Raw genomic sequence first — 13,435 nt, forward strand, 5'->3', positions numbered from 1 at the left:
ATGTGGAAGGTGAAAGGAAAAGTTCTGCTGGTGCTAGGATCTTAACACCAGTGGAAAACTAGAAAAGTTGAATTGTGAAAGCAAACCAGCTGCTGTGAACTGATGCAGGTCCTTGAAAATTTGATTTGCTTACCTTGGCCCTTGGCACCAACTGCTTGATCCTTAAAATCTGATGACCAAAGGTACTATGGTTTCAGGATTTGTTTCTGGAGTAATTACTCTACCTGGAGAAAAGAGAAGAAATTAGTCATAAGAAGAATTTGTCAAAGACCAATTAGAGGTTTAAACACAGTAGTGAAGCCAGCCTGCCTGGCAACACAGAGAGCCAACATTGGGAAGCATCACTTGCATTAGGGCCCCAGCTGGTGGTCATGATCTCATGCTCCAGACTAAGTGTTGGCTCAGCTCTGGTCTTTGACACTATTTTTGCCTGAATGGGAAAAGCTAAGGACTAATATATACACTGAAATAATGAAATTTGCATATCACCCTTGATATATCACAGATAGAGAGAATGTGGGACAAAGCCACAGGGAAGACAGATGGGATAGGTTTTACTGTCCCAGGAAGTCAGGGGGGATGAGGTCATGAAGAATGATTTTGTATCATTCAGGAAAATTTAGCTACTTGTTGTCTGGAGACCAGACAGAGACACTCCAAGGTGCTTAAACAGCCTTTTTCCCTGGCTGCCCATATTCACTCAGCTTCCATCATCTTTCAGGGCTTTGCAGGAGCCACAGATACAAAAAAATGCCTAAAACAATTACATAATTCTCAAGCAAAGGCTCTGATGCCAGGCACAATGATTACTCAGCTGATTATCACAAAATATTGCTGCAACCTGAAATGCAGGAGCCCAAGGGTCATTACTGCTTGATATATATGAGAACAAAAGTCCCACTAGCTCAAGGAGATTTCAAAAAACAGGCCTTGAAAGTATGAACCCTCTAGTTTGAAGAGAAAAACAAGTATCCAAAAATGGACCAAAGAGAAGCACAAGCCACCAGACTCTGTGCATCTGTCTGATCTTCCTTCACGCTAAAAACGTACTCTCGTGTCTGACTGCACACGAATAAATCCAGCCAACACAGGCCAAGAATACTTCAACTACAGACGTGAACAAAAGACAAAATCAAGAATGAGCTCAGAGATAATAGTTTTCAACTTCTCACTCTTAGCAACAAGGCTCTCACAGAGGAGAGATTTTCTGTGCCAGAAAAACAGCAGCACAAGGGTCAGATTAATACAGTTTCTCCTCACTTCATCCCACCTCCACTCTGAAAAATAGCTGCACCTTACAAATTCCCCTTCTTGCCTCCACTGCTAGAAGGCACTTGATGCCTTCATCTCTGCTAGCTGCTGCTCCTTCCTGCTTCTAACCTAATGCAGCTGGCAAGGCAGTGGGGAAAGGTAATCCTATGCTTTCAAGACACATCACAGGTAATTTGTGATTGTTGTTATGTTAAGATGCCTATTCTTCAACTGCAAAAGATGTACTGCTATTCTAAAATTGGATCGTAGCTGAAGGCATGACAGAATAACTGAATTGCCTCTCCCTTACCTAGCTAGAACTCTCAGCTTCAATTTCACCTTAGCTACTTGCACCAGCTACATTGTGATAATGACTTGCTTCCACAGCCTCTGGGCAACCACAAATTGAGCCTGATGTGCACATCCTGACTGTTCGTATTGAGTTGCTGGAATGCTTTTTACAAATCAACAGCGTCCTGAATCCATCCATTTTCCCCCTGGTGAATTTCCACTGAGGTCTTTTCACCACAGCAAACTGGAGCAGCTGGCCTTGTCACCTGTACCAGCTGGAAGAGTGACCTGGGGAGGTTACCCAGCTGCTGAACCACTGGCCTGCCTTCCTTTGAGTTTAACCTTTGTATCTGTGAAAACTCATGAGTTGTGGGCTTGCTAATGTGAAGGTAGCTCCTCTCTGCCTTGACTTCCTCTCTGTCCTTGGGCAGCTCCATTTCTTTGTTATTAATTGGCTCAAACAAGATTTCCCCAGACACTTGGGCGGTTGTAGCATCAGCCAGTAATCTCCTAATTCCCTTGGACACCCGGGAGTCCCCTGTGTGCTACTCTACAACTGCATTTTGCAAGTGTTGCACTCCTCCATGATACACCAAATCGATGTTAGGCGGTGATCAAAGACGTCCTTGTCCTTAGAGCAAATTCCAGCACACTTCTGGTACTTTGCACAGGATTCCAGAAACTGTAGCTGCAATTCTTAAGATGTCACCATCTAAAGCAAAAAGCCTTTGGAAATTAAACTTGCTTTCTCATGGATGACAGGCTTTGATACTTTGCTGAAATAATCAGCACAAAGCTTGTCCTGAAAGGTTAAGGGGTTCACCTAGACTCTCACAAGAGGCACAGCAGCTATCACTAGTATCGGGGCTTTCTTGTGTCATGCTAGGAATCTGTACAATCACAACTAATTACTTGTAGTTAAATGAGAAAAAATTCTGGTTCTAACATCCCTGCCAGGGAGGCAAAGACTTTACCCCTCCTTTTTCACCTAAGAAATCTCTCAGCTGGGAGTTGCCAGACAACTTCTTTGAGAGGCTGGAACTAGATGATCTTTAAGGTCCCTTCCAACACAAGCTACTCTGTGGTTTTATGATTCTATCCTTTTTAACTGCCTTTTCAAGTGTGATGTTGGTCTGTATTAGACAGCAGTGACTTCACTGAGGTTCACATATCTACTAAGTAAAATCATGTATCAGAAGTTCAGAAAAACCAGATCTGAGAAGATCCTTGTAAAAATGTCAATCAAAGAGGCTGGTGATCTAAGTGTAAAAGCTTCCCTGAGAAGCTTTCCCAGGCATAAAATAAAATGTGCAAGGTAGATCTGTATCATCACCTGTCAACATCCTGGCCCCATATCTTCCATGGCATCCTGAGCTGATGTTGATAACATTAGAGTTCTTCATTCCTAGCATGGTGGTGAGTATCTAGAGGGCACAATTTTTTATTAACAATTTTTATTTCACAAAATATTGCATGTTTTATTCACAATTTTGCATGTTATGAGTGTTTTCAATATCTACATTCTTGGAGAGGACCAGCAAGTGCTGCCAAAAGACCTTTGAAACTTCACAGTTCCCCTGGGAGACCAAGAAATAATGTCCACATGAAATAAATAATTTCTTCGGTCCACACCAAATAAACCACAAAGGTCCATGTTTATACATTTTCTAGAAAGACTGAGTGTGGGCCCTGCTTCAGAAGAGCAAAAGGCATGCAAGTATCCCTGCAGTTTAACATGTCTGTGGATTCCAGGCTCCTTCGTGGAGGACACCAGCTTCTGTCCTGGTCATTCCACAGCGCAGCACGCAGGGGTCACCTTCTCTCGGGAGGCTGCGGATCGCCCGCATTTAAAGGGGAGATCCTGGTTTTACAAGGAGCTTTCCGACCCCGGAGAGTACATTTTAATTGTAACAAGCTCGCAGATCACTAGATGGCCTCGTAACCCCAGAGATTTGGGCAGACCCTGGCTTGGGCTCAGGAGTCGCTCGGTTTAAACCCCTGGTACCCCAAGTGCTGCAGAATCATCACTTCGGGTAATGCATAAGCGCCTTTCAAAAACGCAGAACGAGAAATTTGGTACACTTTGTCCTACCGGAGAGGTAGAGAACCTTTAGAAGCGGCTTGTATTCCCTAAATCGCAGCAGATGGGACTGGAGATAGAGCAGAGACAAGGTGGGAGCTGTTGGAGAGTCACAGGGGTCTCAGAGGGAGGTGAGCCCGTTTGGGGAGATCGCTGTGAACCTCAGAACCTGGGGAATTGGAGGGGATGCAGGTGGCTTTGGCTCCTCGTCCCACACCAATGAGTCCCAGTCACTGCCACGTGAAAATGTGGCCACTTCGAGGCCTCGGAGAAAACACCAGCGTTTGTAGGTGTAGGTGTGCCTTACCTGCCTTACCGAGCTGTGCCCTCCTGAGGGACAGCAGCAGCACAGGGTGGGAAGCCCCCTCTCTCCTGTGCACACCAGAGAGGCTCTGGGCAGAGAAGCGAAGCTTTGGAGCAGCAGGAGTACGAAGGGGATATGGAGCAGGCGGGACGGGAACAGCGGAGGAGTGGGATGGGAACAGCAGAGGAACGGGCAGAGGTCCCGCTCGCCGAGAGGCAGAGCCGGCCCTGGGCGCTGCCTGTGGGAGCTGCCGCTGTCTCCGAGAGGCTGGAAAGCTTTTCCTGGGCCCCACCGCATTGACAGCGCCCTTGATCTGATGTGCGAAGGGCAAAAATCCCCCTCATTTTCCCTGCCGCTCAGCTGGGCCGTGTGTTATCGCTCCTTTTCCCGCGCGGATTTTTATCGTTTTTAAACACAGGGCTAGCTCGCACTGACGCACGTCTTTCCGAAAAGCCTTTCGAACGCATCGGCAGCGGAGCGAGCCCACGGCACCGAGCAGGGCCGCGGACTCGGAGCAGGGCAGGCGCTGCAGGACGGCAAACAGCAGCGGCCCGAGCTGCAGCGGAGGCCGCGGGGCCGGGCGCTCCGGCGCTGCCGCTTTAAGGGCGGGCGGGCGGGCGGGAGCGCGGCCCGGCCCCGGCCCCGGCGCAGCGGCGGCGGCAGCAGCAGGTATGTGCGGGCCGGGAGCTCCGATCGGGCGGGGCAGCGGGCCCGGTTGTCCCCTTGTCCCGATCGGGAGCTGCCTGTGCTGCCGAGGCCTGCGGCCGCTTTGCCGGGAGAGCGGTGAGGGCGGCGCGGCGGCCCCGGCAGCTCCGCTCGGCCCGCGGCGCGGGCGGCGTGTGGGGTGGGCTGGCATCCCCCGAGGGGAAGGAGCGGGGTGGTTGGGCTTTGGACGGCTCTTTCTGCCAAAAAAAAAAAAAAAAAAAAAAGAAAAAAAAAGAAAAAAAAAAGAAAAAAAAAAGAAAAAAAAAAAAGAGCTTAAATTCCATAGAAATTGGGGTTTGGTTTAGGCTTTTGGAGGTTTTTTGGCGGGGGTGTGGGGGAGGGTGAGGTTTTTCTTACGTGTTTTGCTTGGTTTTGCCTTCTGGTCCAAAATCTACTTACCCACTGATTTATAGTAAGACAGGCAGTAGTGTCAAATGCAAGGATATCCACCCTGATTTTATTCCATGTAAAATGGACGGGCTAGGAGTGCCATACACAGGGATATTCATCCTGGTTTTATTCCCTGTAAGATGGACAGGTCAGGAGTATCCAGCACAGGGATATCCATCCTGTTATCCATCCTGGTTTTATTCCCTGTAAGATGGATGGGCCAGGAGTGTCAAACACAGGGATGTCCATCATGTTATCCATCATCATTTTATTCCCTGTAAGATGGACGGGCCAGGAGTGTCAAACACAGGGATATCCATCGTGTTATCCATCCTGGTTTTATTCCCTGTAAGATGGACAGGTCAGGAGTGTCCAGCATAGGGATGTCCATCGTGTTATCCATCCTGGTTTTATTCCCTGTAAGATGGACAGGTCAGGAGTGTCCAGCATAGGGATGTCCATCATGTTATCCATCCTGGTTTTATTCCCTGTAAGATGGACGGGCCAGCAGTGTCCAGCCCAGGGATGTCCATTGTGTTATCCATCCTGGTTTTATTCCCTGTAAGATGGATGGGCCAGCAGTGTCAAACACAGGGATGTCCATTCTGATGCCTTCCCTCACTAAGCATTTAAGCTCAGTTTGGCATCTTGAGCTCTTGACAGGTGTTTCTGTACCAACATTAATTTCAGGAGAGTAACCATCGTGACAGGCCATGCAAAATAAACACTACAGGATCTCAGCCCTGCTAATTTGCAGCAATTCGTGGAGAAAAGCCAGCATACAGTATTTGCTGACAAGATTTATCTCTCCAATTGATTGCAGTTAACATCATGCTTCCCTTAGGCAGATGAGGATTATAGAGATCTGCCTTCCAGAAGGAAGGCATTTGCTAATTGCATTCATTAATTACATGGACTCTGCTGAATGGCATTCTCCTGTGTGGAAAAATGCAAAATGTTTGATCATGTGTATTTATTTGTAATAGAAACATAAAGCCTTTAGCCAATGATTTAAACAAAGATTTAGTAGGAATATCAGCCTAAAAAGCAAAGTGTGAAGTTCACAGCTTAATGTTTGAGTAAGATAAAACTAAAGCCAGCATTTAAAGCAGAGGCCAGCACACAACAAAAATACAGTTAAACACCTATGAATTTTATTCTAAAGATACAGACAAATAAACTGATCTAATTAATTATGAAGTGTTAAGACTGTTTCACTGACATATTCTTCCTGTTGTGTCTTTGTCCAGTTTTAAGGACAACGTGCACAGCTTGAAGTTGTCCACAATTCTTTTGTTGTGAAAAACTGTTGGGGCTGGGATGAAAGTTGTTTTTCTTCATGCATTATTCTGCTGGTTTGTGAAAACCAGTGCAGAAGAGAGAAAACAATTACAAAACAACAAGTTCAGTTTCTTGTTTGTTTGTACTTGCAGTCTTGCTGTTGTGGAAGCACAGGCCTGAAATGCTTCTCTGGTCATCAGTTTCAGGGGAGGTTCAAAAGCTGTGCCCTGAAGCAAGGAAGTCTGAGTTATTGAAAAGAAATTAGAGAGCAGGTGAGGAAGGAAAAACGATATGGAAATACTAATGGATGGGTGAAGGAGATCTAAGCAGGAAGGCTGGAAAACATTTCCTCTCCCTTCAGGCCCCTTTCTTGCTGAGTGTACTCTCAGGATCAGCACAGGAAAGGCTCAGGGTCTGCAAGAGAAGGTGGGTGAGGAAAGTTTGGTGATAAAGTGCTGAGAGGCTCTTCCTTTGCATCTCAGTGCAGTACTGTGGCTCTCCACTCTCCATGCTCTTGATTCTTAAATGAATCTAAACTCTGACACACCAATCTTTCATTCCTTATTCATTACCTGTGTGAAGTGTTCTACACACCTAGAGTGGTGTGACAAGGCTGTCCAGTCTGAATGTCTCACCTTTTAAAAAGAAATCTAAATTTGTTGGATTCAGTTTCTCTCTTCAGACAGCCTGGAGCATGTTTATATAGTGTCTCAGTGGGCTACAGGGATGGAGGTCTGCTTTCTTCTACAACTGACAGCATCCACGTGAGACTACTGCACCATAAGACTAACCAATCCTTTAAAATATAGGCTGAAATGCAATGAATTAGGACCACTCTGGTTAAGATCAGTTTTGGGGTTTTTTTTCTATTTTTGTCAATTTTGGAGCTGGCAGATTGATAAATCTTAGGGAGAGAGAGGAATTCCTTTAATTACTTGCCTTTAAAAAAATGCTTCTGTATAAAGATTCATCGCCATTGTAAAAATGGTAATTAATGGTGTCTCTTCAAACAACCTACTGATAACCACTGCTATGTCCACAGGCCCTGCAATGCCAGAGTCTTCCTGCAAAATCTGAAGATTCAGTGGAAGAACCCAAAATGGGAGTAGATTGCTGTGTGTATATCTTGAGGGCAGAGGGAGAGAGATGTTAAAAGGTTGCACATTCAATTTTTAGCTCTGGCTGTCCCACTAACTGGTTGTTTCTCACTGGATAAGTTCAGAGTACTCTTCTGAATGGGTCTCTTGATAGTTTCTTCCTTGAATACCACTTCTTTCAGACTTAAGACTGGGCAGGGGCAAGGCACAAGAGCACAGGGATCTCCTCTTCTTAAAGACTTGAAGTCACTGAAGAAACATCACTGACATAGCATTTTTCTCCTTTCAGGAATTGTCATCCATCACTATGAAAAACAACATCCTGTGAGTTAGTTTCAAACTTTCTTCAGATAAGCTCTGCTGAGTAAAGCTGGTGTCCTTGGGGAAGCATGGCCTTCCGTGGCTGGAAGTGGCTCCTCCTCCTGGGCAGGCAGAACACCCTTGCCAAGGTGTGGAGAAGCAGGAGGGGAGGCCCCTCTCTGTGCTGGCAGCGCTGCTGCCACTGGAGCTCAGGCAAGCCTCTGGCCCCCGAGGTGAGAGCGTTTTTGGAGGAGAACACTGAGGTCACCAACAGCGGGCACCTCACCCCAGAGATCCGGCTGCGCCTGCTCACCCCCCGCTGCAGGTTCTGGAGGGAAAAGCCTGACCTGTGGCCTTATGGGGACCCATTCTGGGCAATTTACTGGCCAGGAGGCCAAGCCCTCTCCAGGTATGCAGCAAAATTCACCACAGCTGATGAGTCCAGTGTGCCAGGATGTCAGACCTTGCTCTGTTTGTAGTAATTCCTAGTGGTGTGTGTTTGCCTATTATGGGTGCATTATCCATCCTCCTCTCTGCTTATACTGGAGTGTCCCAGTCTCTGCTGGCTGGTAGTGAGTTCAGCACCTGTTGTGTAAAATAACTTGTGCCTTTTAAATAGAAATTTGTTACAATCAGTGGCTATGCATGTGCTGACAACAGGGCTGAATTTGGATCCGTGGAAGGGCTGTGCAGATGCCATCAAAACCTAGCGAGGTGTTTAATTCTATCACTCCAAACAAGAGGATTGCTATTTTGTCATAACGTGTATGGGTTTTTTGTTGGAGTGTGGATGTGCCTCTGGTCTGTTGAGAAAAGTAGTTTAATGCTGATGCACTTGGAGTGTTGGTTAGCCTGAATAAAAACTCTCCTCATCTAGGATTCAGCAGCCTTATTGTTGTGATTTTTTATGGCTTCTAGTCACATCAGAAGGCACATTTTGATTTTGGCTGCTGACTCTCAAAATGTCTTTAAATGTTCCTGATTCAGAAGAACTAGAGTTCTTTTATTTTGTGAAATCATATCTCTCATTTAAACAGCAGAAAAAAAAAAATCTTAATTTTTACAGCAGAGAGCAAGCTGTCAGAGAGTCCCCACATAGATGAAAGGGAAGAATCTGAATTGGGGCGTTACTGTTTTTCTGCAAGAAAGCATAAATAAGAAGGCAGTTTTGACCAGGTAAAAGATGAGTCTTACTATTAAATTATGAGTTGATTATGCCATGTAGATGAATTAGAGTGCTCCTAAATATGGGGTATATAAAATAGATTAGTTAATCTCTTAATTTTCCTATCATATGTTTTATATGCTCAGATATTTGGGTAGCAATAATAATCTAGCATTTCACTACTTTATTGTCTTACTGTTTATGCACTGGTTTGATGTATTAAGAAATGTCAGAAATCAGTTGCATAATTTGGAAGAGTAAAAAGGGAGCAGAAAAACATATGGTTACCTCCATAACTGTCCTCCTATCAGAGCTGGCATTTCCACAGCATCAGAAGTCTCCTATTTCAAGCTACTCTTGGTGTAATCCAAGATTCCTCATTAACCCAGGAGGGCAGAGAACACTGTGTGTACTGTGCCAGGGGACACAGCAGCATCCAGGTCTCCTGAGTCACCAAAACCAGCAGCAGCAACTCAGGAGCCACTCAGCTGGAAACAAGGCATTTGCAGCATTAGGGCCACATCACACCCTACACAAATTACTAATGGAAAGTCATGGCAAATCCCAGAGGTGCTCCTAGAAAGGAGAAACACAGCACTTCTGTGGAGATCCCACGCCTGTCCTTGGTCCTGGTGGTAAACTGAGGGCTATACTTAGGGGAGTGATGGCCTTGAGGGAATGCTGTTAAACATCTGAGCTGCTGAGCCTGGACACAAACATCCTGCACTTGACAAACTTACTAGGCCTCTTGGTGCCATTGCTGCTGGTGCTTCCAGGCCCAGATATTTCTATTCATCCATTCCCAAAGTACACCAGACTTAACATTTCTGTGACAGTCACCTGCACTGGAGTCCCCCTGCAAAAGCTGTGCTTACCTCTGACCCCTGTGAAGAGTCAGCCATCACTCTCCCTCTCAGAAGATAACACAAATGTAGAATCCTTTCTTATTTCTATTTCAAAAGTAGTTATGGAAATTGGTAGTAAAATTATGGCAGTTTGCAGTAATTCATTTCACCCAGGGCTCTTCTCCCTGACACCTGGGGCTTTCCCCTTGGCAGCAAATTGAATTTCATGGCAGTTGTTAAAGTTTTGAACCTTCTGCAATAGTTACAATATGATTCATAGTATTTAACAATAACTGCTACTTGCCTTCTGTCAGTTCTCTACTTCCAGCCTAAAGATTTTTCAGGATTTCTCTTGGCAGGTGTCAGCAATTAGATGAAGATAGCCTCTCTGCTCACCACAGCTCTATTCTTCTCATTGCTACTCAGGAACAACACTAAGCAGTCTCAAAGTACTTGCATCTCTATCTGCATGGCTCAGGAAAAGAAAGAGGAGAAATTCCTCTTCTTCCAAGCAGTGTTTCAGCAGACTGGTGGGTGGGCAACATATTCACTGTGAACACATAATGTTTTTTAAGTCAGATTGCTTTTAATTTCTACAAATCTTTACTTCACTATTTCTTGTGGATTCTGATGAATTCTAGTTACCTAGAAGTGTCTACTTACCAGTTTGTGTCTACTTACCAGATAAGCTCACCTGTCAGAGAAGGAGACATAAAATGATTGACATAAAATGTTGCTTACTTGTCTGAATTTCTTTTTGTTTGTGGGTGGCGGAGGACACTAAGGGAGAGAAATTATGGTTCTTGATTTTTATATCATCTGAGACAAATAAGGAGTTTTGTGGCAGCTGCACATGTGGAATAGTGTTAAGGTACCACACTTCATTACATATTTGGCAAGAAACTCTTATGCAGTGTACCTGAGAAATTTGCATGATCTTGTTCACTGCTTTAACAGCTTTTCTTTTTCAGGTATATTCTAGATAATCCACGCGTGGTTAAAGGGCGATCGGTTCTGGATCTTGGAAGTGGATGTGGAGCAACAGCAATAGCTGCTGTGATGAGTGGGGCATCCCAAGTCCTTGCCAATGACATTGACCCTAGTAAGGCTTTTTTCCATCTCTGTGTAAAGATACTTCCTAATTTTCAAAGCACCTTTAACACAGACTTTTCTTTGCTCCATCTGGGAGAAATTCAAATTCCAAACAGAATCCTAAGAATGCTAAAAAGAATAATGGGTTTTTTCAGTACCAGCCTCTCTTGGACCAGGTATATCTCCATAGCTCCTTAGAACAAACAGCAAACTTTCTGTCAAGTGTTGCCCATACACCATCACAGCTGGTTTGGATGAGAACTCCAAGCACAAGCAGCAAGTTGGCTTCTCTGTAGGACCCCAGCATCCTCCTGTACTTTCATGTACATCAGGGCCTAGATTTTGCCTTTTTCCTCTAGGCTTTGTCTTTCCATAATTGACTTATGAATACAGTTTATTAATAATTTAATTACTCATTAGTTAGGAAGGAAGTATATCCATAGATTAAGGCAGTTATTATATTCTACTTCAATTCCATGATTGGTTTCCACTGCTATCCATCCTAGGAAAACTTCTTCCCTGTGTCATGGGGCAATGAGGATAAAATTTCATCACTTCATGCTAGATTTTGACTCATAATAAAAACTGTGGAAGCGCCCTAGATAGGATGAACAACAATATTTAAGAGATCAAATTGAAAGATTTCATCACAGAAATATGTAAGAGGGTTGAATGGTAGAATCCTAGAATGTAACTTTTAATTTTCCTTTGACTTTTCTTCAGTTGCAGGAATGGCAATGATCTTGAACTGTGAACTGAACCACCTGAATCCCTTCCCCATCACCATTAAGAACATCATTAATTCAGAGGCTGGCAACTGGGACCTCATAGTTCTAGGAGATATGTTTTATGATGAACAACTTGCTGATGGTCTGCATCACTGGCTGCAGAAGTGCATCAGGATTCACCAGACTGAAGTGCTGATTGGTGACCCTGGCAGGCATCAGTTTTTAAGCCACAGCATTCACAGTCAGCTGCACAAAGTTATAGAATATTCACTGCCTGAGTCTACGAGACAAGAAAACTACGGGCTAACATCAAGTATTGTCTGGAGTTATCAGCCTTCAGACAGCTTAGATGATTCTTGAAGCTGCCTTTCTATGGGATTTTGTCTCACTTGATTGGCTTTTTGCAGGTATATAACATGAAAATGGGAATTAAACAGGGAACATTATCTGTTAAAGAAAAGCAGCTTACTGTACCTTCACTGGACTGATTTCAATCATACTCAGAGGCTTTTGCTCAATTTGATGTAAAAGCTACATGCAAGCTGTATTCAAAGGATCCTGCACTGAAGTGCAGATCTACAGACAACTTACATGTAGGAGTTTGCATGCTTGATATTTCCCATGTGTATTTGTGTCCTGCTGACATTACTGTGAAATGTTTTGGATGTCCAGCATACTGCTGTGGGGAGAGGGCTGTGGCTGAAGGACTACTGCATTGCTTCTCCAGGCTTCTGCAGCTTATTTATAGAAAATTTCTAAATATGAAAATTATTGCTGTCCTCCATAAAATTCTCCATGAGATTTTTAGCTCATAATATGCTCAACTTGAAGTGCCTTGCTCTTTTTCTGGGTGTCTCTTCTGAATGTCAAAGTAACTAATTTAAATCTCCCCCTTCCCCTCTGTAATAAAAATTTCCTCTTCCTTGAAACTGACAGAGTGATTATGTAGGAGTTGCACCCAAATTTAAACTCTGCTTGTTGACTGCCAGCCAGTGTAAAAGCTGTAATAAATGGAAAGTGAATAAATAGTACCAGCTACGGGGTACCTTCATTCCCTTGAGAGTAGGGTCAAATGATCTACCTTCCCTACATTACCCTTTGCAAGAGTAAACCAGGTAATCTGTCACCTTGGGAAGCTGCTGAGGGATGAAGAGGTCTTTACTTCTCTGACAAACAGAGAGTAACGAAATAAAAACAGGGAATGCAAGTCTGATATAACTATTTTGCTCTTCTCCTGAGTAGATGCTGGACAAACTCCAGAATCATTCTCAATTTTATCTGCCAACTAAGAACCAGTTTCATCTGCCAAACATGGTACAAAAAAAAAATCTGAGCCTCGGGTAAGATGCTGTAACGGTGGCCATTTGAAGAAGAAACCCATCTTTTCAGAGCAGTCTTACAGGAAGTGTCAGCTTGAGCAGTCAATTATTGAACAAGTAGTGATAGGGAGCTAGTAACTACATCATAGCCCACCGTGCAGTGGTGCCAGGTGCTGTAGTGAAAGCTTACAAATGTGCAGTAGTGTGTGGTACTGTCGTGGTTTGAGAGGAAGTAAGTTTTCTGGGATATGCTGTGCTCACCAATAGGTGTTCAGATTTGAATATTGGCACCTGGTGTAGCCACTGGGGCATGGATACACCTCTGAGAACACAGGGGTTAAAAGCAGAGCACTCCTGGGGGGAAGCTCTTAGGTTCCAGTGGGGAAAGAGTTCAGATCTCTCCCCTGTCCAGCTGCTGCTGCTGGGCAGGGTAGGGGAGCCACGCAGCTGGGTGAGGTAGGCCAGGGCTTGGACAGAGAGGGGAGGTGAAGAGGCCCCTGAGGATGGCAGGGTGGGAGAAGCACCAGGAGGCATCGGGCAGCCCCCCCAGGAGAGAGAGAGAGTACAGCCTGTGCCTGGGACTGTGC

The 13,435-nt window shown here is 44.8% G+C and overlaps 1 protein-coding gene across 3 annotated transcripts; it reads left to right on the top strand.

Moving 5' to 3' along the window:
• Positions 1-4,559: 4,559 nt before the first annotated feature.
• ETFBKMT (electron transfer flavoprotein subunit beta lysine methyltransferase) lies at positions 4,560-12,560 on the top strand. 3 transcript variants are annotated; one of them, XM_066550240.1, is made up of 4 exons: positions 4,560-4,595; positions 7,689-8,108; positions 10,681-10,811; positions 11,525-12,560. In XM_066550240.1, the coding sequence occupies exons 2-4, from the start codon at positions 7,789-7,791 to the stop codon at positions 11,887-11,889; spliced, it is 816 nt and encodes a 271-aa protein (XP_066406337.1). In that variant the 5' UTR covers positions 4,560-4,595; positions 7,689-7,788; the 3' UTR covers positions 11,890-12,560. The 3 variants fall into 3 exon arrangements, with proteins under 3 accessions (XP_066406337.1, XP_066406339.1, XP_066406338.1); XM_066550241.1 differs by lacking the exon at positions 4,560-4,595 and adding an exon at positions 4,914-6,728; XM_066550242.1 differs by lacking the exon at positions 4,560-4,595 and having other exon boundaries at positions 4,913-8,108; positions 11,531-12,560.
• The last annotated feature ends 875 nt before the right edge of the window (positions 12,561-13,435 follow it).

The sequence above is a fragment of the Molothrus aeneus genome, chromosome 5, assembly GCF_037042795.1.
Source record: "Molothrus aeneus isolate 106 chromosome 5, BPBGC_Maene_1.0, whole genome shotgun sequence".
Classification (NCBI taxonomy): Eukaryota; Metazoa; Chordata; class Aves; order Passeriformes; family Icteridae; genus Molothrus; species Molothrus aeneus.

Coding starts and splice junctions, on each gene's coding strand:
- ETFBKMT (XM_066550240.1), top strand. CDS start 7,789: ATGGCCTTCCGTGGCTGGAAGTGGCTCCTCCTCCTGGGCAGGCAGAAC. Junction 8,109..10,680: donor GGAGGCCAAGCCCTCTCCAG/GTATGCAGCAAA, acceptor TTTCTTTTTCAG/GTATATTCTAGATAATCCAC. Junction 10,812..11,524: donor TGCCAATGACATTGACCCTA/GTAAGGCTTTTT, acceptor ACTTTTCTTCAG/TTGCAGGAATGGCAATGATC.